This window comes from Pagrus pagrus (assembly GCF_965226575.1).
Source record: "Pagrus pagrus genome assembly, chromosome: 21".
Taxonomy (NCBI): domain Eukaryota; kingdom Metazoa; phylum Chordata; class Actinopteri; order Spariformes; family Sparidae; genus Pagrus; species Pagrus pagrus.
In genome coordinates this window covers 13,827,727-13,851,609 of record NC_140208.1, presented here as the reverse complement: position 1 = coordinate 13,851,609, position 23,883 = coordinate 13,827,727, and the positions used below count along the sequence as shown (strand labels likewise).

General features: G+C 39.5%; 1 protein-coding gene across 1 annotated transcript; it reads left to right on the top strand.

The window, feature by feature from the left end:
* The first annotated feature begins 692 nt into the window (after window positions 1-692).
* LOC311250206 (uncharacterized protein) lies at window positions 693-22,353 on the top strand. Its single transcript, XM_084341782.1, has 26 exons — window positions 693-793; window positions 4,135-4,189; window positions 4,773-4,805; window positions 4,889-5,062; window positions 5,182-5,333; window positions 5,420-5,509; window positions 6,223-6,295; window positions 6,997-7,160; window positions 10,158-10,263; window positions 10,348-10,377; window positions 10,479-10,655; window positions 10,937-11,085; window positions 11,197-11,286; window positions 11,722-11,766; window positions 11,981-12,062; window positions 12,158-12,321; window positions 13,206-13,358; window positions 20,087-20,125; window positions 20,409-20,484; window positions 20,594-20,620; window positions 20,707-20,877; window positions 21,089-21,234; window positions 21,317-21,412; window positions 21,533-21,602; window positions 21,687-21,850; window positions 21,937-22,353. The coding sequence occupies exons 2-26, from the start codon at window positions 4,135-4,137 to the stop codon at window positions 22,114-22,116; spliced, it is 2,706 nt and encodes a 901-aa protein (XP_084197908.1). The 5' UTR covers window positions 693-793; the 3' UTR covers window positions 22,117-22,353.
* The last annotated feature ends 1,530 nt before the right edge of the window (window positions 22,354-23,883 follow it).

Here is a 23,883-nt window from a genome sequence, read left to right as displayed (position 1 = left end):
AATCAAATCAAATCAAAAACACTCTGGTACCTAAACGTCACATTATGCTACTTTTTCTTTTTAAGACTGTTTTTGCCTGGTAAATGTGGACATCATCAAAACTCCAGGCATCTAGTCTGTAAAACACTAACACACTTTCTGTTATTCTTTTGAAACTCTGGTGATCCTTTTTCTCTGTCTGATCTAAACGTCTTTCTCTTCTGTGTTTATGAATTAAGAGCAGGTGAGAAAAAGGTTTTGCTCGGATAATCTTTAAGTTCCAGACACATTTTTCCTTTGGTGGGATAATTTTCATGTTCAGTTTAATTTTTACATCTGTGAAAGAAAAATTTAAAAAAAAGTTTTGACAGGTGAAATGTCGCTGCCAGGACCATGTGTCTTCTTGTTTTTGTTCATACATTCATATTTTTTTATATTTTACTTTTTCAAAGTTTGTTTTCATGGATGAGATTTTAAAAAGTAACATTGAAAAATTATCCTGGCAAAACTTTTTTTATGTGCTGACTCACCCACCGAGACATCAAATCAAGTTAAAAATGACTTATCTTTTTATGTATCTGTTGATCAATCTACCCTTTTCTTATTTTCTGGTAGCCCTAAGCTTATATGTATACAGTGTGCAAATTAGTCTAATTGCAACTAAAAGATCTGTAGCCACCACAGCGTGATGGAGCCAATCGTCCAGCCAATCACACACTGATGACTTAAGCAGGTCCAGCTGCTGCTCAGGTGAAGCAGTGTTCAGCTGATCTCTCCAAGTCACTGGCGGCTGTTTCTGCTGAAAGGTTTTCAGGTGAGTTTTTTGAGTGTGTCATGGGAAAACACAATCACTGAGACTTGGCAGTAAAACAGGGAAAAATCTTTCGAGTGTGTCACTGAGTCAACACACACAGAGCCGGTGCTTTTGTCCCCGAGAAGTGTTGACCTTTTGATACCAGAGTTTGCTTACAGCCACTGAACTTAAGTGCAGCAACAAGGCTTGTCTTTTGTTTGTTTTTTTCCCGTTCCCTTGCATCAATTCACTGTTATTAACAGGGCTTGGCATGATGAGCTGTGCTGTCGTATGTAAGGACGCAAAGAAGGGCAAGAAACCTGTTGTGTGGGTTCCTTTTGATGTAAGCCTAAACACGAGCAATTAAAAGCATTACCAGGTACAAAGACATTTGGATCTCTGTCAAAAGTTTCACCCTAACTCATGTTTGTCTGCTAAATATAAAGTGACGGCCAGCAGCCCTTCAGCTCGGCCTCGCACTGAGACAGCAAATAGTACAAAATCAACCTAGGAGCTCCTTTTAAAGGTCACGAATAAACACATTTCATTGATTCAATTGAAACTTTATTAGAGATTCTGGGCCCTGATAAGACGCGACATTCCACTTATAAATTGCATACAAAATCACAATAAGAGGAAAACATTTTGAAATTGTATTCGATTGCATTCAGAGACTGCGGTCCAAAACCCCTCTGTAAAAAGTAAGGAACAAAAATGTAATGAGCAAGCTTCAAAAAGAAAAAATGTCCTTTCTAGGGCCACAATGGTGGAAAAAGGAGGACAAGGTCAGGTGTAGATCAGGAGGCCCCAGTTTGATGTCTCATCCTCACTTTTATATCCTTATCCTTTTAATGTATATTTTTTTATTTAACCACGAAGCCCCTTGAGATTTAAAATCTCGTCTTCGAAGAAGACCAAGATCTCACACCACAGAGTTACAGAAGTGTTTTCAACAGAGCAAGTCAAAAAGGAGCACTTGAAGCTTCTCTCGTCTCCGAGGTTCACCAGTTAGAACAAATCATCGGTTCTAATTCAAATCTTCCTGTTTGCGTCTCAGATCAGAATCCCTAAAATTTAGGAACAATCACAAAAAAAAACTAGTTTCCAGGTCCAAATGGTTAGTTTTGTCTGTGTTTCTATTGACAACAGTTCTGTCAGATACAGATCTGCACAGAAAACCACAAGTTTCCTGTGCTTTTGTCTCTAGCAGCCTTCAGCAGTTGGGGAAAGGCTGCAAGTTTCAGTTTGTCACCAGAGACATAACTTGCCCTCCTACTGTAAAAAGTATAATGAACGCCACTCTTCAATCTTGAAGAAGCTGAATGTTACTTTATGTGGAACAGTAACACATTCCCAGGGTTAAGACAAACAAACAAAAACATGATGCAAATCATGCAAACAATATGAATCATCCAAGTAAAATCTGTCTGGATTTTTATTGCCTTCAAAAAGATTTCACAAGTTGAGCAGCTGAAACAGAATCAAATGGAAAATGATACAATAGGCACTGACCCAGCATCACAATCCAGCGTCACATTACTGCGGTTTATAGTCAACATTCCTACGGCGTTTGTGTAAGCTGGCAGCCTGACCAGTCAGGCAACAATCTGCCGTATCGGGTCCAAGTCTTGTTTATCTTTCCTGGTATCAGTTTGCAGAATCAACTCCCAATTAAAGGATTAGTCTCACTGTGTCCTATAATCAAAGTGGATGTAGTGTGACTGTCGGGCATTTCAGTGAGGAATAATATCCTGTATCTGGGTTGTTTTTTGTGTGTTTGTGTTAAGTCTGTTGCTGATGACAGCCGCAATAAAGGAGGTGTCTAATAACAAGTTTATCTTGTAGTGAAATTTGAAAAAGTGTTTGGTGGAGCGTATAGTTTGGCAGTTTAAGGTCTAATCTGAGGTTTTTAGATTGTTTTAATTTAACAGTGCTGTTTTGTAGGTAAACACTTCAACAGCTGGCTACATCAGTGTCTTTTTAAATCACTTTAAAAGACTTATTTTTTATCAGATGGCCTCTCTATAAATGTTGTGGTAAAATTTTAGGGGGTGTTTTAATGTTTTTTGAGTAACACTGTACTTTATTCTTGACTTGCACTGCTCTATTTTCAGCCTGTTTATTCACAAAGTACCATGTATTTTATTGTTGTATTTCTGTGTTCTTAAGCACTTTGGATGAATGAATGAATTTAAAACCTAGCATTACATTCATTCATTCAGACCCTTATTCAAGACTCTGGGTAACAATTGATGGAGGCAAGAACAGAGACATTAGGCAAACAAACAAAAAGCTGTTGTTTGTTCTGAAAAGTGCTGTACAATAAGGGTTTTTAAACTGATATGCAAAAATTGTGATGAGTCGAGCTTATAAGGATTGAAACTGAATTCCGATCCACTATTTCAACCTGATATCAAAGTGGCAACAGACAATATAATAACTGTTGGTGCTGCTGTTTATTCAATCATTTAGTGTAACGGATCACCAGTTAACCTTCCTTTTCCTGGTTGACCTGCAGGCAAAATTGTTTAGTGATAGCGAGATAAATAGGAAACCAATATCAAAGCAGATGGTGTCATTTTTCTATATCCGTTAAATTTTGCTATCAACATTTCATAATGATACGCTGAAGCAGAAAAACTTCTCTGTTGCTAGTTGAAGCCAGTTGTGTATGTGGACCTGGATGCTGTGTCATGGAGCAGGAGTCATGTTGCGTGATCTCTGCCGTGTAACCCCCCTCACAGTTTAACACCTCATTTGCTTGCTCGGGACACCTGTATTTTGATTGCAATGTCCTCAGGACAGAGGACCGTGGTCATGTTACACGTCACCCCCATACTGATTTAGTGATGTATACACAATGGGCCCCCTCCCGTTGCATGTCCCTCCTACTCTATATCACTGACTTAAACCATCCTGGGACACTTTGTCACCTTCTCCTCACTTCTGGACTTAATTTGAAAATGGACGCACATTTTTAATTGGACAACTCGCCATAAAATACTGTTTCTTTTTTTTAAATTGCTTTAGGGACTTCAGGCCTGGAACATAAAGGTAGGATGATTTGACAAAGGTTTAACACACGAATTGTCAAATGGCAAGCTTTTATTCTTAGTCATCCTGAGTACTTTGATCGAGTCTCCTGATATTAATTAAATACCTAATGCAAAAGAACAGAATTCCTGTTAATATTCTGTGACTTAGTAAAGATGGCATATAACAGAGCTTCATCATTTAAATATAGCGAGACATCGCTGAGACTGCTATGGACCGGTTTCCTCTTTCTCTGTGTAAAACTTGGTTGTTTCAGACATAAGAAGATGCAGTGAGATTGATAACTGGTTTTCTTTTTCCACCTGAAGATGCATCTCTCCTCCATTCTGCTGCTCCTGAGTGTGGGAGGCTTGCTAAAATGTGGTGAGTAAAACACATCACTTTCTACTGAATTGATTCTTCTGTATTGGTGACTTCCATCCATTTCTGCTTCCTGTAATATCCACAATCTGTGTGAGGATTATCGGTGAGGATACACCACCAGAGTAACGTGCCCTTCATTTAGGATGTGAACTAGTGACTTTCTCAAATTTGATTAAATATACAAAATTAAGTAAAGTTGGGAAAAAAATCATCCAGCTTGGCATTTATTGGAGTGATGGAGGAAGCAGTCAGATCCTTTATTTAACAGTAGCGATGGTCCTGCATTCAAAATCCTACTTAAGTACAGAAAATATGGATAGCGCATACAGGCCGGAAAAGTGTGGCCATTGCTGAGGTGCCTTAAATCTGTGTTATTTCTAACACCCAGCAAGCAACAACTCCAGTGGTTGCAAAAAGAAGTCCATTTTATTTAAGCTCATAAGAAAATGTCCGTACTTCTCACTTGATTTATTAGCTCAGTAAACAGTCTCAGGCAGGACAGTTCTTATTCACAAAATGCTAATATTTTAATTCACTTGACTCCTGCAGTATTCACAGTATGCTGGCTATATTTCTGTTTCAGCTGCTGGAAGTGAATGGTGCTACACTGGCTGTGGTAAGTAAGGATGGATGTCTGACCTAATGAAAGATTTGGTCTGCGTCAGTAAGTGGTTTTAACAGCAACTCACCTTTTCATAGAGCACACGCCGTCCCACTGGGGAGACATCTCCTCTATCTGTCTTGACAAAAGGCAGTCACCTATTGATATCGCCACCGGCTACGTTAAGACCGACCCTAACCTGCTTAACTTTACCCTCGTCAACTTCACCTCTCAGGATGTCATCAAGTCCATCACAAACAATGGACACACAGGTACACAAACTGAGTCTAGGAAGGGCACGAAGACATTTGAATGATGATCAAAATGTGTTAAAACTTCTGTCCACTCGCATGTAACTGCATAAACACTCCTCCATCTCTCCCATGCACAGTGAAATGCAAACTGGCAGAAGATGCAGTCGAAGTGAGTGGAGGTGGACTGAATGCAACTTATTCTGCACTCCAGTTTCACTTTCACTGGGGTGATAAAGAACATCATCCAGGTTCAGAGCACACGATCAATAGGCACAGATATGCAATGGAGGTACATTATTGTTCATTCACTACAAGCATGTGTTCTTTTGTGTGTGTTTCTTGCTTTGTCTCATCACTTCATGTAATCTTTTGTAGATGCACATTGTCAGTCTGAAGAAAGATCTCACTGTGCAGGGGGCCAAGGAGGATTCAGAGGGAATTGCTGTTCTTGGGTTTTTCATAAATGTATGTTCTACATTTTATATTATTCCAAAGAAAAGTCTTTTATAACTGCTAATCTTTCACTGATCCTTATGAGAAACAATGTACATTAAGGTCCTTATTATTATAATTTCTTATAAGATTCTTATTAACATTAATAGGACTACAGTATATCAGTGTTAATAAAAGCATAATAAATGTTTATTGTCAGATTATAAGACACTTGTATAAAAACTGTTGATGGCCAAAAGTTTCTTATAATCATTGACCATAGCATTACAAACATGTTTATTGAGTTTAAATAAATACCTATTATGTCACTGGGTAACACTTTATAATAGCCATCATTAATAGATAATACATTTATACTTAACGGTCTGTTTCACTGGTAACAAACAGTGAAATTCTTTATCAAGCAATTAATATAAAGTTGCAACTCATAACACTGTAAATGATAAATAAATACGGTGTCAATAAACATTATTTGGATGGCCATATTAAAATCGCAACAGATGTTTATAAACCTTTACATTGCTTAATAAATAATTTATAAAGCACTTCATTATTTATTAATAGTGACATAACTATTAACTAAAGTTTAAGTCATACATTTACCATTTATTTATGATGGTTATTATAAAGTATTAGTGTGTTAAGGTCCTGATCTAGATGTAGGAGAGTTGATGTGCTTATAATCAAACTATAACAGTGATTATAACAGTGTCTTCTCCCGAAAGGCAACAGAAGATGGGGACATGTCCGGACCATGGGGCATGCTCACATCTTATCTGGCAAACATCACAGATGTAGGTAGGTCGATGCTGTTCTCTTGTCTTTCATTCAGAGTTCATTACAGCAGGTTGCAGTGATTTGAATTCTTTGGCGGTTGCAAAATGGGTCAAGGAGGGGCCATGGCTCTGGTATGTACTCTGTGTATGTCTTGGCATCAACAGGCGACATTTGAAGATTGAAAATCAGGTTCACACCTCAATCAAAACAATCTCTCACATTCCTTAAGTGTATAGCAGTACGCTTGGGTCAAACTCAATGCCAACAAAGTTGAGTATGGATATGTTATGCTGTGACCTTGTACACCAGTCATAAGACTTGTCATCCTAATGTATGTCACTCATGTGCTCAGACAGGTTCTCCGTGTTGTGCATCTTAGTGTGTTTTCACACTAAACAAAAATATAAATGTATATATAAACACTTTTTCATTTTGCTCCTGTTTTTCACGTGGTGATCAAAGATCAGGAAAGATTTTTTGTCCACGCAAAAGGCTTTATTTTTATTTATTTAGCAGAAATTTAATAAAATGCACTTCTCTTCTCTGCTAAGTTTAAAATATTCACTTCCTGACCACTCACGGTTATGTCGGCTAAAGCTCATGTGATGTTACTCCTTTTTGATCATGTTCCTGGTATCAAACCTGGGACACTTTTAGTTTGCTGCATTTAAATCAACGACTTTCATATAATTAGACTTTTTTGTTATTTTACACTTTCACAGACGCTGAAGTTAATATAACTCATGCCATCTCTATCGACGACCTGATTGGAAGTGTAGACTTGACAAAGTTCTACAGGTACATGGGCTCCCTGACCACCCCCGACTGCAACGAAGCCGTCGTGTGGACAGTTTTTCAAGAGCCTATCAACATCAACAAGAATCTGGTGAGTTGGGCCGCCTGGAGACCTTTTACCAGATAAGAGGAGGAAAGGCCGTCTTTAGTGGTAACAATCAAATCTAATAATGAGCAAAGAAATGTAAAAGCTGTGAGTTGAGCCTAAACTGGAATTTTTGAAGTGGGTTTAATCAATATGTTTATAGCAACAACAATGTATCGGATGATGTGAAGAGGGTCATTTGTAGGGATGAACCTACAAAAAAATGATCACTTATAGTGTTTAAAAGTCCAGCCCTGCATCTTTACAGTTTTGGTTCACTCTCACCACTCGCATACAGTAGCTTCACGGGCAGCTGTGAGACTCCCCTAAAATCTCTCTGTATACCACCTAAAGAGCCAGGAGGTGGTGGAGACCAAAAACAGAAGTAAAAGAGGGTGAAAATTGGACACAAATGCGACAACAAATGAACAATTACGAAGCCTCCAAGTTTACCATATCAACTTTGTTAGTCAGTTAGCAAAAAAAAAAAGAAAGAAATTGATAAAATGAAACACGCTCAACACAAGGGTTGGACAGTGCAAGATTTTCATGATACAGTAACCTGACTCAGACGATGTCATGGTTTCAGGGTACATGGTATGTGATATAACAAGATAATTATGATCCGTTACAATCAGCCTCTGAAGGAATGAACTCAGACAGTTTCCATGTTTGAACACTTTTATCATAATTTCAGATGATATGATTATAAAATGATCTAAAATTAAAATATTTTAATAAAACTAACATGTTAGACTTCAATACTGTAAATACTGCAAATGTATGAACCGCCAATTTAACACCAAAGTCCACAAGAAAACGGTGCACCACTGCACCCCTATCTGTAAAATATTGCACATTGATAGAAGGAATCAATGGAGAGAAATGCTTTTGAATCCCATGTGGTCTTTTTTTCCACATCTGACATATAACTACTAAACACTTCTTGAAAAGGGACCAAAAGAAAATCACCATCAGATTAAGGTGAATTGCACGCTGACAGTGAACAATCTGCTGCACTAAAGCCAACACATGGGTAGCTAATGCTAAGTTCTCTTGTATATTGATTGTTAACAAGTGTTCATTGCAGCCAATTTTACACCAAACAAAGGTCCTTTTAAGCTGCAGCTCCTACATTGACCTACTTTACTAGTACAGTAGTGAACACGATGGTTAAGTGTCACTTGATTGACAGCAAAGGCAGACACCTTCCCCACCCACTGACACATTGATGCTGTGTTTGTACCCTGTGACAATCAGAGTGACAATACGCACTGAGCTACATTCAATTTGAGTTGTGTGAGAAAATACTGGTCGGGAAGTGTTGTTATTTCTGTGTCCATTTAGGTTTGGATAGGAACTCAATGCTAAGTCATACTGCACAGCAAAGTCAGTTAAAGCTGTGATGACAAATGGAAAAAAAACAAACCGTTCCTCAAGCAGCCACCAATGGATGCAGGCGAGCGTCACCACAGGAGATACAGTAGAGTTCCAGTGGCACAGCATACCGGTACATGCTGGTTTCTGTTCTGATGATCATGTTTGATAATCAGTTTTATTTTCTGTAGCGACGAGACAAACTATTGGACAAGCTCCATGTGACTGTATGGGGACGAACGTTTGAGTCATTTGAATGCTGCAGAATGTCACATGTTATCTTTCTCCATCTTATCTACCTGACAGCCATCAGCACCTGGCTGATAGTGGGGTGCACATGTCTCTGCACGCAGTCATTCACCTGTTGAGTCACCAGATGCAGGCAGCAGGTGTTTGACTCTTTGACCTCCGCTTCAGTCATAAAACACATTAGAAAACATGCGAAACTGTGAGTCATGTTGACAGCATCAAATAAAATACACCAGTGACATTGCCAGGACAATTTAATTGCATTACAAACTTTTAAGGTGTGTACTTGAGGTATTTCTTTTGGTAATCTTCCAGGAGGGAAATTCTTCAGAAAAAGCAAAGCGTTCTCATTGGTTAACATTTCTTCTTAGCTATTTTTCTGAACATTTTTTAAACAAATTATGCTTTTAAAGCAACATTATGTAGAAATTTTAATTGTGTGCACTTTCGTGCCCTGTGCAATGCTAAATCAGTGGAACCTGTGTCTCTGCAATGATAAATCACAGTGAGTGAGCAATCAGTTGTGACTCACTGAGGCAGTAGCCTAAAGTCTGTCATAAGAACCAGAATCCAGAACCGGATAAATGCTCTGGCTGACGCCAAACTAGTGTAACTTAATACAGGTACAGTATGTCCGCACCCAGGCTCGAAAGGTTCATGTCATAAGCCGTTCACGCTGCCTTTTCAAGGCTGGAATATAGTATCATTATTTTGTTCTGCCTCAGTTGACTGGTGATGATTTATGTAACATGATTTCAAGCAAAGAAACACAATTTCTTTATCGCCTTCCACTATCGTGTTGTTGTAGTTACCGTCTTTGCCAACATGTACAGAAGGAAATCGCCAAATTAGTCACCAAGATGAGTCTTCAGTGAACACCCCCCCCCCGAAAACGGCATCCCTCTCTGCGAGTGAGAGCCAGACAGGGTCTGCTATGTACTGATGCTGATTACGTGATGTAATTTGCAGCAAAAAACATCTTTGTCACTTTCCACGACGCACAGTGTGTCAGGATCAACACTTTCTAACAGAATCCATATGATTATAATCGGTCAGCGGATACATTTTTAGATTAACAGATGGAAGCTGGGGGGAAACACTTTAGAAATAACCACACAGATCTCAGCATTATGATTTGTACCATCACAACTCTTTTGATATTACAGTGCCGGCATGCTGTGTGAAATGACACACTGGAGTGGCTTTTTGCTACCATTCAGTGTGTTCAGCTGCGGCGTTATTGTGAAATCTCTGTCTGAAAAGGCTTTAATCCGTCTCTGCTGCTGAGAAATTCTACAACTCATTAACAACTTCAAGTGTTTTTGTTAAACGTCACCGTATATCTGTTGGAAAAAACATGTTTGTCTTTGTTTTTAGATTCAACTGTTTCCCATTGAGACATCACTCAGGAATGTTTATCGGCCTACACAAAATCTTAATGCACGTCAAGTGTACGCCTCCCCTGCAACTCATTTACCTCCCGGTGAGTTGGAAAATACAGTATATGGTCAACAACACGTATGACTCCAATGACACATTAAAAATGACTTGTTCTTCTATTCTTTAGGTCACTCGTGGTGCTATGATGATCACTGTAGTATGTATCCTTTTAAAAATCCGATGTCTGGACAGTTTCCAAAAATTGCTGCTTTAAATGGGACTAGTCTTGAAAATGTTGGTTTTCCTCTCTCCCTTCAGGTTACAGTCCGTCTTATTGGCACGTTCTGCCTCACTCCCACTGCGGCGGCGAACGCCAGTCACCCATCAACATTGACACCAAGACGACCGTGGAGGATGAGAATCTCGATGACTTCACCTTTACAAAGTTTGACGACAAACATGCCATCAAGTACATCACTAACACAGGACACGCAGGTTTGAATATCTCCCTCGGGCCTGTTTTAGTTAATATTTATCAAATTTAGTTTATTGATATTAAAGTTTATTATTTTTACAATGAAAATTGTTGTCGACAATTTAAAAAGGCAAGTCAACATTACAGTTGAGAACTTTAGATCGATGGTTACATGTTTTTGTAAACTGAGCAAATTTCTGTGCGTTTGTTCATGATATTTTCATTTTTAATTAATCATTAGCCCTTACCTAGTTTTTTTTTTTTTTTTACACTTCTCCTTGTGTTCTCCCACAACTCCCAGTGAAGTGTGTCCTGAAGGAGGATATGGTGGAGGTGTCAGGGGGAGGTTTGGGACATGTCTACTCCACCCTTCAGTTCCACTTCCATTGGGGCTCACATGACTCGGACGGTTCAGAGCACACAGTGGATTCAAAAAGATACCCTATGGAGGTAGTTATAAGCACTGAACTCCTCTGTTGTTGCTGTGAAAATATATGCTTTTTCAATAGATTTAGCCGTTGCCTGTGTGTATCACATATCATTAATTGTGTCTTTGTCCAGATGCACATAGTGAACAAGAGGAAGGATTTAACACTGGAACAGGCAGTACAGACTCCTGACGGCCTGGCAGTGCTGGGATTCTTTATTCAGGTAACATTTAGTGCATTACACTACTTATGTAGGAAGTCAGTATTTGTCATTCAAATACATACTACAGTATATAATAATTACAACCAGGGTCTGAGTGTGTAGTGTGTTCAGAGATGTACAGGAGTACTACTGCATATGTGAAAAAAGTAGTATAAAGCCTTTTGTGGCCCCAGAGGAAGCTGCATGTACTCTGATAAATACCCTCCAGTGATGTCACTCAGTGGCTGAACTGCATCGTGGGTAATGTAGGCGGCAGGTTTTAAAAAGGAAGAAGAATGCGTTGAATAAAAAAAGGTGATATCTCTGGTTCTGCTTTATCGATTTTGATAAAAAGTTTTTAAACTGTCCGTAATGAGTCCCAACAGTGTTATAGGACTGCAATGCCAGACCAGTTGACTGCTTGTTAAACCCTTACAATCTTTGTCTATTTTCCAGGCCACGGATTCGACCAAAAGCGGCGGCGGTTCAGCACACCACGAGGTCAGTGGCAGACTCAGGATGTTTGAGGGGCAGGGGTTGGGGGGAAAAAAAGGGTAGTGGGGCAGCAGCGCACAGAAAGTTGTTTTCTCCACTGGAAGGGCACCCTAGAGGGCACTTTTGCTGCACTTTGGGACCACACAGTTAGCTTTCCTAAACCAGCAGATCGTGCACTCAAGTGTCGAATGTTAATCATTCACCATGTTTGTCTTCGCAGACAAATTCCCCGTCACAATCGACGTCTGATATGGATGCCTGGAAAAAACTGACCAGCTACCTTCCCGCTATTAAAAACATCAGTGAGCACACTTTAAAAAGAAACGACAACAAAAAAACACTGAATGTGGAAACATGTACGCACCACAACATCTTGTGCATTTATGCTCCCTTGTAGGCTCTCAAGTTGAAGTTACAAAAGAGATCTCCATCGATGACTTGCTTGGCAAAGTGAGCCGAGCTGAATTCTACCGCTACAATGGCTCCTTAACCACCCCGTCATGTAACGAAGCAGTGGTTTGGACGGTCTTCAAAGAAACTATCAAGGTGGACGAAAACCTGGTATGTGACGTGAAGTTAAATCACACCTCTTAATTAGTGCTGTCACTCTTCAAAGATAATAGTTCAAGTGGTTTAAATGACAGCTTCCCCTGACATGTACAGTATATGTATTGTTTTGTATTGCATAAATACCAGAACAGGATCATGAAAACCTTTAACAATTGGCAACCAGTAGCGCATAATGAGATTTGAGCGACACTTGGTATCTTCCCTGATGATGCATAGCTTGGCCTGTGCTGTCTTTACTTTTGTCTTCAGTGAGGTCTTTAGAAAGGGAAACACAACACAGTTTGATAAAGGTCCGAGAAATCGAGAACATTGAACTTGTTGATAGGCTTAGCATGGGAGGTTGGGTGGTAAGCTGGGAAAGTCTAAACTTTAACATCAGTCATTGTTTCATTTCCAATTAAAATGCCTGGAGACTAAAACAGCTAAAACATTAAAAGTTTTATGTATCCTACTATCTTTTGCAGTATCAGGTGATTTCCCCGCCCCAACTTTGATCAAATTTGCAGTAATCACTGAAATCAGCTACTGTCGGCTCTCGGTATGAAACTTATTAGTGGAAAGCAGGAGGAGATAAACATGTGACCGAGAGCCTTTTTAAACGATTTACAAACAGGTGTGTCGTATGATCTTTTGAATAAATGTTGCACTAGTTTCCATCTGTTTGTTCTCAACTGTAATTTGGCAAAGAGTAATTAGTAGTAATCAAAACTGTCATCCTTCAGTAGTTTGTAAGTAATTACCACACCCTGTATTTATGAATGTAAAGAATATGATTCATTGGCAACACCCTTGATTACTTAGACCTTTAAAACAGACGCACATCAAGTCGAAATAATGGATTTAACTTAACACTAACATTTCTTTAACACCACCAGATGAAGATGTTCCCGACTCAGGCAGGATATCACGACGTGTTTCGGCCTGCACAGCAGCTTCGTAGCAGGACAATCTACACCAAATCAGCATCCAGCGCCCCTGGTCCCATCATACAGTTTCTGCTGCTGGCGTGTCTCTGTGCCTTTTTCATATAATCTGCATTTGTGAGACGGTCAGCTGATTGGAAATGCTGTGAAGGATAAAGTCTATTGCACTAATTATCTGTATGACACTGTTCCGATTATCATTCCAATATTTGTAAGCAAAATACTTGGATAGTAGTGTTTGATCATTTTTATTCACATACATTTTCATGTGCAATTATGGTATATCATTTTATAATCAAGATGCTGGTAACTACAGAATGATCAGAAAAGTCTCTGGTTTATTAAACTTCTGAGCCGGTGAGTGAGACTAACATATTAACACTTGCAAGATCACTGAACACAAACACCACCTCACTCTATTTGTAGCATGGTAGGGTTTGTACCTCTCGATCCTATGCTTTATCAAAACATGTATGGTAAAATATAAAACAAAATCAACGACATCTCAGGAATTAAGACTTTTGTCTGCTAGCTTAAAACACTAATTACAGCTGCTGATCGTATAGAAGAGCCAAAAATAAATACTGAATTGTGTTCTTGTGATTGTTCTCATGCTTTTATCAGTGCTGAATGTATTATCGTAACGAAAAATAAATGGTTGTATTGACACTGTTTGAAGGTGAAATGCCTCCTTGAATTATGTCAACTAGATTTCTGTGTACAACTCCTTTGGTGTAATGCAGTTTATCATGTCATGACAAGTAACGGCCGTAAATCAGTCCACTGCAATGACAAAATTGACATAGGGCATCTTTATGGCCATGCTGGATCATTTCGTGTATTAGGAGGAACTGAAGAGCTCCAAAGCAACCAGTAAATCAAAAGGGTATTATGTATTTATTGGGGTTGCTGGAAGCTTTCAGTTTTTCTACAACCAAAACTCTATCTTTATTTTTCCACAAGATGAAGAACAAGTAGAAAGTCTTTAAAGGGTCCACACAGGCACTTAACAGTTTTTTTTTGTACCGCAGCAGTACTTTATACTCACCTCAACCACCTCAAAGACCTGCTGACAAACCATAATTTTTCTCTGAGCACCAACTTCCTGTGTCATTGTGGGCTGTTTGACCTGACTTTAGGTAGCACTTATTGAAACTGAATTACTGTGCACTGAATATGCACAGTGACTATGACTGTCAGGAAGTGAACTTGTTTGTTCCTTCCTGATTTTTGGCGTGTTATGGAAGCATCTTTGCCTGTTTTGTGCCAGATTAGCCTTTCATTTTTCAACATTTGTCATTGTCACATCATCGTCACTCAGCATTTCTCAGGGGTCACAAAGCCATACTCGGATTTTGCTGAAACAATGCCGAAAGCAAGTCAGGCAGGTTTTTTTTTTTTAAAACCTCGACAGTCTCAATCTCTCCGATCATCTCTAGCATTCTTCAACTGCTTCTTCACGAGCCATTAAGGCAGCAATGCCGTTTAGCTTCCAGCCAGTATTCAAGCAATGCAGCTTAGCTCCTAACTAAGGTTAAAAGACTGCAAATTAGCTGAAGCTAGACGTCTTACACAAATATTTATACTTTATACTTTATACTTGCACAATATTTCACTGCTTTGCTGGATTTCAGTGTTGAGTGTAAATATCTACTATCTACATATATATATATATATATATATATATATATATATACATATATACTATATATTTACTATAGTAAATGTGTATTTTGTGTTCAGTCCACGTCTAAATTTTGAGGGGAACTCCTTGTGTTTAAATCCGACAACTAATCTTTGTTCCGTGAGGCAGAAACGGTGAGTTGGCCTCCTGAACAGGAGACACCTGTGGGAGGGGCTGGTATCTCAGGGCCTTGGATGGAGTTGGAAACAAGTGATGACACTCGAACATGTAATTGTGCAGCCAGTAATACTGGTTTATCAAAAACATCATAAATAGCTCAGCTCAACTACTTCTGCTATTAACAAAGAAGTTTATCCCACTCAAGAAAGTTACAGTTAGACATTAATAGTTGAAAATAAATGTAATAGTTATTTTAAGTTAATAAATATATCTTATATGCTTGTGGCCACATTGTCTGGCTAAAAAATTACTTCAGATTTAACCAGGTTTAGCTGACTCAATTTGTTCTTTATGGTCAAAAAGAGAATTGTGTAGTGTTGTTATGTGCTACTATACCACTAAGGCTCGATTGCCAACGTGACCCAGGTTCACCTGAGGTCTGGTGGTTTTGGGTAAAGTGACTCATTGCATATTCATTAGGAATTTTGGATATAAATGCATTATATTAACTAAGGCCAGCCCTGCATTATCAGCTGCTTTATGGCCTTGACTTAAAGTGGGACCCTATGTCCAAATCTAGTTGTAAGAGCTTTCTAACTTAGTTTAGAAGCTCACATTCCTAAAAAATTACCATTCAAATTCCTTCCCACACTTTATCGTGCATTACTCAACTCTTATCTTTCATTCATACTTCAAGCCACAAACTCCATTCAAACTTAATACACAAATTAAAGCCAGCAATGCAGTTTCTCATCTTGTAGCAATATTTCACTGCTTTGCTGGATTTCAGTGTTGAGTGTAAATATCTACTATATATGCAGCTTTAACGCTCACTTTACTTTGAACTGTAACAGATCTTTCGAGAATCAAAATGCCATCAGTAATCCGGACCAGTTGTATGGACACACTCCCATTAACAGACTCTCAGGAAGTAGTGTCATAAGTTAGCGTGTTGAAATCTACACCGGAGAGAACATATCTCTACCAGCTAGAGCAACAATAATGACAAGCCAACCTCAACCTTGTGCCTCAGAGCAGGTTATGTGTGATATGGTGTCTTTACAGCCTTGGTTTGCCAAGTGTCCTAAAAGCACTTAGCAGCTGCAACGGTGGCCAGTTGTCAGCCAACATGTCTGCCATTACAATTAGCTAAGCTTGTGATATAATGGTAGCTTCTTTTGTTGTTTTTCGGCTCACGTGCGCCAAAATGGGCTGATTCAGCTGTCATGTGATTTGTTGAAGACGGACACTGTTTTTCTGATAACGCCCTGATAAGGGATTAAACGGGAGATCAAGCATGAAGTGGAAAAAATCTGACATATCAGATGGCACACGAGACATTTACTTTTGTTTGTAGCCGTAGCAGTAAGTGCTACTATGTTGGCAACATAGTTTGTGTATGAGGAAGTGGTCAGTCCCTCCTTCCATAGACCTGCAATTAGCCACCGTTCTAAAACATTGTGCTGCCGTCCCAGGATGTGACAACATAGGTGCTTTAAAATTACATCATTCTCTCTGGTAATAAATATCTGCCAAACTATGCTTAGTAATGCAAGCAAGCAGGGAGGATGCAGCTTCTCTGAGGGCTGACGTCAACTCACTAATCCAGCATTAGTGAGATTGGGGGAATTCAAGCAAAGAAGAAGACACCTGCGGGTTAGCTGCTAGTAATGCAGAGAATGCTTCAAGACATGATGGATGTCTGCATACTCTGATGCATTAGTTTGGTTATTAGTTTACGCTCACCTGACAGGATGAGCTACCCCTCCTTAAAAACTGTGACTGTTCTTGTTGCTCATCCTGAAAGATCAGCTCAGATCAGGAACGCTGGGGGTTGATGAACCTTTGTTCTCCAAACGGGCACACCGTCGTTCTTTGCATAACAACCAAGGATGAGAGTGCAAAGCACGTACCGTCATGGGTCTTTTTAAAAATGTCTTCTATGTCAGTTTTTTTCTTTTTTGTATTTATTGATTTTTTTTTTTTCACATTTTTTGGCATATTTTGTCTTCCGAAATATACCTTTATTTTGTGTTCCTAGACATTACACTGACACGGACAAACTAAGTGAGTTTAAGAAAAGTAAATGTGTATTTTGTGTTCAGTCCACGTCTAAATTGGAAACTTTTTGTGTTTAAATCCGACAACTAATCTTTGTTCCGTGAGGCGGAAACGGTGAGTTGGCCTCCTGAACAGGAGACACCTGTGGGCTGGTATCGCAGGGCCTCGGATGGAGTTGGAAACAAGTGATGACACTCGAGCATGTAATTGTGCAGCCAGTAATACTGGTTTATCAAAAACATCATAAATAGTGAAGTAGCGTGCCATCAGCTGACGTCAAGATTTCTCTGGCTGACTCAGATCTCTTTATCTCTACAAGCTATCTATCCTTCCATCTTTCTGTCTCTGCGTCACTTTATGTAATCATTTAGTTAATTCATCACTGTCACCTGCTTTGTACACCGTGCCCTCCACCACAATCTCCCCCCATTTTATTTTTTGTTACGTAACACTGCTTCAAACTTTGCTACGAGTTCCTCAAGAGATTGCTGGTCGATGTAAGTATTTTAAGCTTTTGAACAAATCACAGATGCTGGTTTTTGGTGGGTCTTTGTTTGGAAATGTTTCTGTTTGGTCTTTCTAGTTTTGGGATTTTTTTTTATCTCAAGCAAAAATAGTTTTAATAAAGCATTTTTTAAAGCCTGCAACAAAACATACTAGTTCCCATTATTATCAGATATTGTTGTCTTTATTCTGCTGCATTGTCGGATGATAGATCGACCAGCTCATCTACTTCTGCTTTTAACAAAGAAGTTTATCCCCCCTCAAGAAAGTTACAGTTAGACATTAATAGTTGAAAATAAATTTTAATAGTTATTTTAAGTTAATAAATATATCTTATATGCTTGTGGCCACATTGTCTGGCTAAAAAATTACTTCAGATTTAAGTTTAACTGACTCAATTTGTTCTTTATGGTCAAAAAGAGAATTATGTAGTGTTGTTATGTGCTACTATACCACTAAGGCTGGATTGCCAACGTGACCCAGGTTCACCTGAGGTCTGGTGGTTTTGGGTAAAGTGACTCATTGCATATTCATTAGGATTTTGGATATAAATGCATTATATTAACTAAGACCAGCCCTGCATTATCAGGTGCTTTATGGCCCTGACTTAAAGTGGGACCCTATGTCCAAATGTAGTTGTTAGAGCTTTCTAACTTAGTTTAGAAGCTCACATTCCTAATAAAGTTGTGTTTGATGGTTTGAAGTGACAAGGTATGTATGCATTGTGTTAAGTGCAGTAAGTGGTGTGTCAGGAGGGGCCTGACGGCTCACTCTGGCCTGGGGGAGGGGTGGTTTTGGTAATTGAAGAAGTACTCACAGAGCTACAGGGCCACCTGTCACGGTGTTAACAAGTGATTGGATTTCCACCCTGGATGGTTGAGTATAGAGCTGTGCAGACATACATACAGGTTAGTTGAATAAAAAAGTAAAAAATCTGGTTTTATGCAAAAAATTTATGGTTCAATCTCACCACACTATAGAGTGCTGTAGGGATGACATGTTTTTGGCAGGCTAACCTGGAAGTTAGTATCGCCCTGGTTCCCTCGACAAAAGCTCATGGGATTTGGGTTATTGCCGTTAAACTTACACGTTCAGCAAAATAATCTTCACAAATGTGCACCACGTTTAGGAAGTATGATGCTGATATAAGGCTATAAACGAACTACACTGTGGTTGCATGACTTCAACGTTGCCACCACTAAGCTTCTAACACTATACTATACACACTTTACCATTAATTGATCAATCTACCAGTTAGGTTAGTCCACCTGTAAAGACCGACTAGTGAGTAGATGGGTTCGATATAATGACGCTTAAAGTCTGCAACATACCATCTTTAATTTTAATATTCACAATATTAACAAAGTCATAATACAAACTCAGAAATATTTACATTTTGGTCCCCAGAACATTGTTTGAAGCTATATAAAGGTGGCAGGGTCCGCCAATATAAATAGAGTAAAACAGTCAACAGTAAATAAACAGCATGAACTTGTGTTGTCCTTTAAGCTCAGTTTGTTTATTCAGTCATGACAACAAAGAGAGTTTGTTTACTTAGTTTGTTTAGCCATAAAGAAATGAGTAAATGAAGATCTTTCTCTTCTGATTAAAGTTTCTTCCCAAAAATACATAATGCTCCTTTAACCACAGACATTTTTGCAGACATTTAACCGTAAATTAATTAAAAAATAAGGTCTTTTTCAGCCACAGAAGGCAGCTGCTTTTAGTGAAATCGCTTTGAGAATGACACTGGACAGAACAGGCACTAAGGAGACAGATAGACCCAAACAGAGCTAAAAGAAAGTGAATCCTGGACTTAGATGAGAAAACACCAACAATGGAAGAATGTACCAAATGCATGTGAACTTCTTGAGTTTCTGAAGTGGTTCCTGGGTACTTGGAAAAAATCCTTCGGTTAGTTATGAGAGTGATCTCATGAAATGTCATTTCCTCCTGGTGCACAGGAGGAAATGACACTCACCCACGTTGTTTTAATGTAGGGTTAGGGTTCATTCATTCTTCATTTTAAAGACACTGAGTTGATAAAAAATGTTTATACTCCTGCAAAAGCAGTTTAGATTTATCCAAAATTTGATCCTATTTATAACTTGGCTGCAATTGTATTTCACAGAATACAATATACAATAGACTACATTCACCAGCAATAGGGGCAGATTTATGTCTCCTCTCATTGAGCTTCCTGGAATGACTCTTAAAAAAAAAACACCTCCCTGAGAACAAACAATCTGAAGATCTTCCTCCTAATCGGCGTCAGGAGATTTGTGCAGGTGTGCAGGCACGCTGATCAGTCAGATGTCTGTAGAGGCGTTTTTAGAGAAGCTTCGGGCTGAGCTGAGCGAATAAAAAGAGGGAGGATGAGGCCGTAAGCCAACAGTGAGGAGGTACAGGTGTGTCCAAGGCAAGAGGATCAGCTGCTCTACTTCTCTGAAACTTACCTTTTTGAGCGAAATTTGCGGGATCGTTTCTCTTCCTCCCCCTCACAGTAAGTAGTAGCACTTTCCTCTTTTTTTCATTCGTTTTTTTTTTATTTAATATTTCTTTTCTTTTTTTTTTTGTTATTTGTCAATTATTATGTTTAAAATCTGTGCGTAAAAATCGGGAACATTTTTGGCTCGCTGTGCCAATTTTAAACTGTTGCTCTTTCTCTCTCATTCGTCTGTTTTCATGTCCACAGGTGCCTTTTTCTTTTCGAGGATTTCATGCGATTGATGAATTGTTTTAATGAGCTTTTATTATTATTATTTTTTTTTCTGTTATCGTTTTAGATGAAGTGGTTTATTGCTGCACTTGCTGCCGTGTGCGTCCTCGCACCCAGCGCCCACTGCGCCGATGACAGCATCGGTGGGTATTTAAACCTTTTTTCTCATCTTCAGATTTTTAATTCCTCTTTGGATAAATGCTGCTTATCTTTTGAGCAAGCGAGTAAATAAATTCTCTTTGCCTCCTCCAGCCTGGTGTTACCATGATCCAACCTGCAGTGAGTACTCTCCCTTTGCGTCTAAATGACACCTTTTAACCTCTCCCCCTTCTTCAGCCTGTAAAATGTTTTGCTCCTCTTTACAGATGACACCACATGGCCGACCATTGCTGCTCCATTTTGCAACGGCACCCGACAGTCACCCATCAACATCGACACATCAACTGCCACCGGCAACTCCGCCTTGGGGCCCTTCACCTTCAACAACTTCAGCAGCACCACAGCAATGACGAAGATTGAAAACACTGGAAAGACTAGTGAGTGATTGATGACAGGATGCTTCTTAGGAGCTTTAAAAAAAAATGTGCCTGGAGGTCATGTGTGCGTTGATGTAGCAAGACCAACTTTAGTGTCATCATCTTTTATCCAAAGTAAAGTCACTGGTGACATCTGGCCAGTGAATCCAGTTTCACCTGTTCACTTTTCATATAAATTCTCCTTCCTGTTTGTTTTCCCCTCCTCTTCCAGTCAAAGTCGCCCTGAGCGGTGTTAGTGTTTCAGGAGGAGATCTGTCCGAGACATACCAAAGCCTGCAGTTCCACTTGCACTGGGGTAATGGCTCCTCCGTCCCCGGCTCTGAGCACACTGTGGACGGCAAGCGCTATCCCATGGAGGTACTGCACTTTTCCTTCATGTTGTGCTCCAAATTCAGCAATACATTCATATTAAGATATTTCTCTGTACTTCGGCCCACAGTTGCACATTGTGAACATCGGATCATCTTTTAATGGAGACACAAGTCTGGCTATCGCGAACTCTACTGGACTCGCTGCTCTTGGTTTCTTCATTGAGGTGAGGAAAGGTGTTGTTTTTAATGTCAGACCTGACTGCAGTTTTTCAAAGTCAAATTTCTCCTCCACTGATGCGGAGTAAAGCATTTAACCTAACTGGAAAATGTGTTTACTTTTCCAGGCAGACGATGACACTACTTCTGCAAGCTGGCAGAGTTTGACCTCCTACCTGGACAACATCACAGTCTCAGGTAAGGAGACCTTTTTTACTTTCTTTGCTTCTGAATAAAATGTGTCAGCTGCAGTCCCTTCAGAGCTCCCATTTCTGCCCTCAGGCCAGTCTGTTTCAATCGCACCTGGATTCTCACTGGATGATCTCCTCACGGGGGTGAATCGCACGAGATACTGGCGCTACCTGGGCTCCTTGACCACCCCCGCTTGCAATGAGGCTGTGGTTTGGACTGTGTTCAAGGATACGGTCAAAGTTCCCTCAAACTTGGTGAGCTTTCTTCTTCTCTTTTTGGTCATTACAAATGCTTTCTACAGTGCTCCATGCAGCTAACTGTGGCTCTGTCTTGTCTCCAGATCGACATGTTCAGCACAAAGCTGCACATCTTCAACACCACGTCATCGCCTATGATGGTCAACGTCTTCAGAAACATCCAGGCAGACCAACGGGTCACAACACAGGCTGCCAGCTCCACCACTAAAACCTGTTACTCTCTGGGGCTGATGGCCCTGAGCCTTGCTCTTGGGAGAAGTTAGAGCCAGAAAAACCTGAAGCTGTTGTGGCATCGCAGCAACCTCCACCCTTTTACCATCACTCCTCTGCTCCATTATGAAAGTATGCACTAAACCAATCATTAGTGCTCTGAAGAGCAGGATGTCTTTTTTAACAACTGAGCCCTGAAGCCACAGCAACTTGAATGCGCTCCAATGTAGCTCTCTATTATATTAAAACTGTTACAGTGAAATGGTTCACAATAAATATTTTAAAAGCGATGATGGCTGCCCTGCTCTTCTGTGGTTGTCCATCATCATGCTTCCAGGGTTATGATGAGCTGTGAAGAATTATTTATCTATAATTGGATTTTAATCCATTGTAATGCTTGCTTGCAGCTTTTTGCATATGATATTTATATATAAGACTTTACTTGTAGTGTGAAGAATTCGGGCACAACCGTGCCTGTCTGAAGCTGCCAAAGGTGCTTGAGGAAGGGATGAACTTGCACTAAGTTTACAGGGTAGATGAAGTAAGTCTGGAGATCCAACAATGTCATGATCCAACAATGTGTGACTGTATTTAGTTGAAGTTAGCATCTATCTGTCTAGAGTTAGAAGTCGGTCTTTACCAATAGATGTTGCGAAATGTGATTTTTATTTTTTTTTTTAAATACAATGTCCATATTTTTATATTCTTAGCAGATGACATGGAGCCACATTAGCAAAGCTGAGAACTTAGAAATGAAACCCGTGCTCCCTCTTTCAGTTGGTGTGATGAAGGATTGATGTGTCACTTGCTCAGATGAACACCATTATTTATCAGAATTACGCTATATGCATGACATGTTTCACCTTGTGTTGCACAACTTGCACATGTAACAGAACTGTGACCTCTTCATCTTGTTAAATGTTTGTAAATTAAAGTGATTTGGTGTGAAACTTGTTTCTTCAGTCACTTCACTTTTTTTTTAAGCATTGCATTGTGGCATTAGATGTAATCCCTATTGTTGCTGAACCTGAGCCGGACACTTGAGACATGGCTTTTGAGAGGGTCACCATTATACAAATCAAAACATTAAATGACATAAAAGCTGGTGATACTCAAAGTCGGTGGATTTTATTACATAGTTCACCCTTTAACTTTGCTTCCTTATAACCGGTACTCCTCATTGTGCTTTTAACCATAAAACCTGGTGCCACTTTAGGAACAGAATAAATACTTCCTTGAACAACTTGAGTGCACTTCGATCAAAGGATTTAATGTTTAACTAGATTAGAATACCTTGATATTTAACTAGCTATTAATTCACATTCCAAGTTACAAAGAAAAGAGGAAGCGATTTGGAGTAAAAGTGCACAATCCTTCGTGTGGAGTTCCCACATTCTGCTTTAATTTTAAGTCAAATTTGAGCTGGTAATTATCAAGTCATCTGAGTGATGCCCGGACCCAATTGTGAAACATCAGCGAGGAACAATCGGAAACCATGGGGTAACGCCAGTCCATCAGCCTCAACATACCCACATAGACTCAATCAAATGCTCACAACTCCACAGAACAAAAATAAGTATGTCATGGCCCAGGGGGATGGGTGTTCCTAATGAAGATACTGATCTGAGAGTGACTCATGTAGGACTGTCACTTGAGAATGACAGACATGTACGCCTTTGTTAAATGTATCATTTCATGTGATTCTTGCCTGTGAACCATGAGATAAGCGAGGGCGAAGCTTTAGTCAGGAGGTGCTGAGATTGCGAGATAATTTTCCAAACTATTTAAAAAGAAACTTGTCACATGAGCCAAGGACAAAG

Excerpts from the sequence above, each read along its gene's own strand:
- LOC311250206 (XM_084341782.1), top strand. The coding sequence starts at position 4,135 with ATGCATCTCTCCTCCATTCTGCTGCTCCTGAGTGTGGGAGGCTTGCTA. Across the intron at positions 5,334-5,419 it reads GGCACAGATATGCAATGGAG|ATGCACATTGTCAGTCTGAA; the intron begins GTACATTATTGT and ends AATCTTTTGTAG. Across the intron at positions 21,413-21,532 it reads CTCTTGGTTTCTTCATTGAG|GCAGACGATGACACTACTTC; the intron begins GTGAGGAAAGGT and ends TTACTTTTCCAG.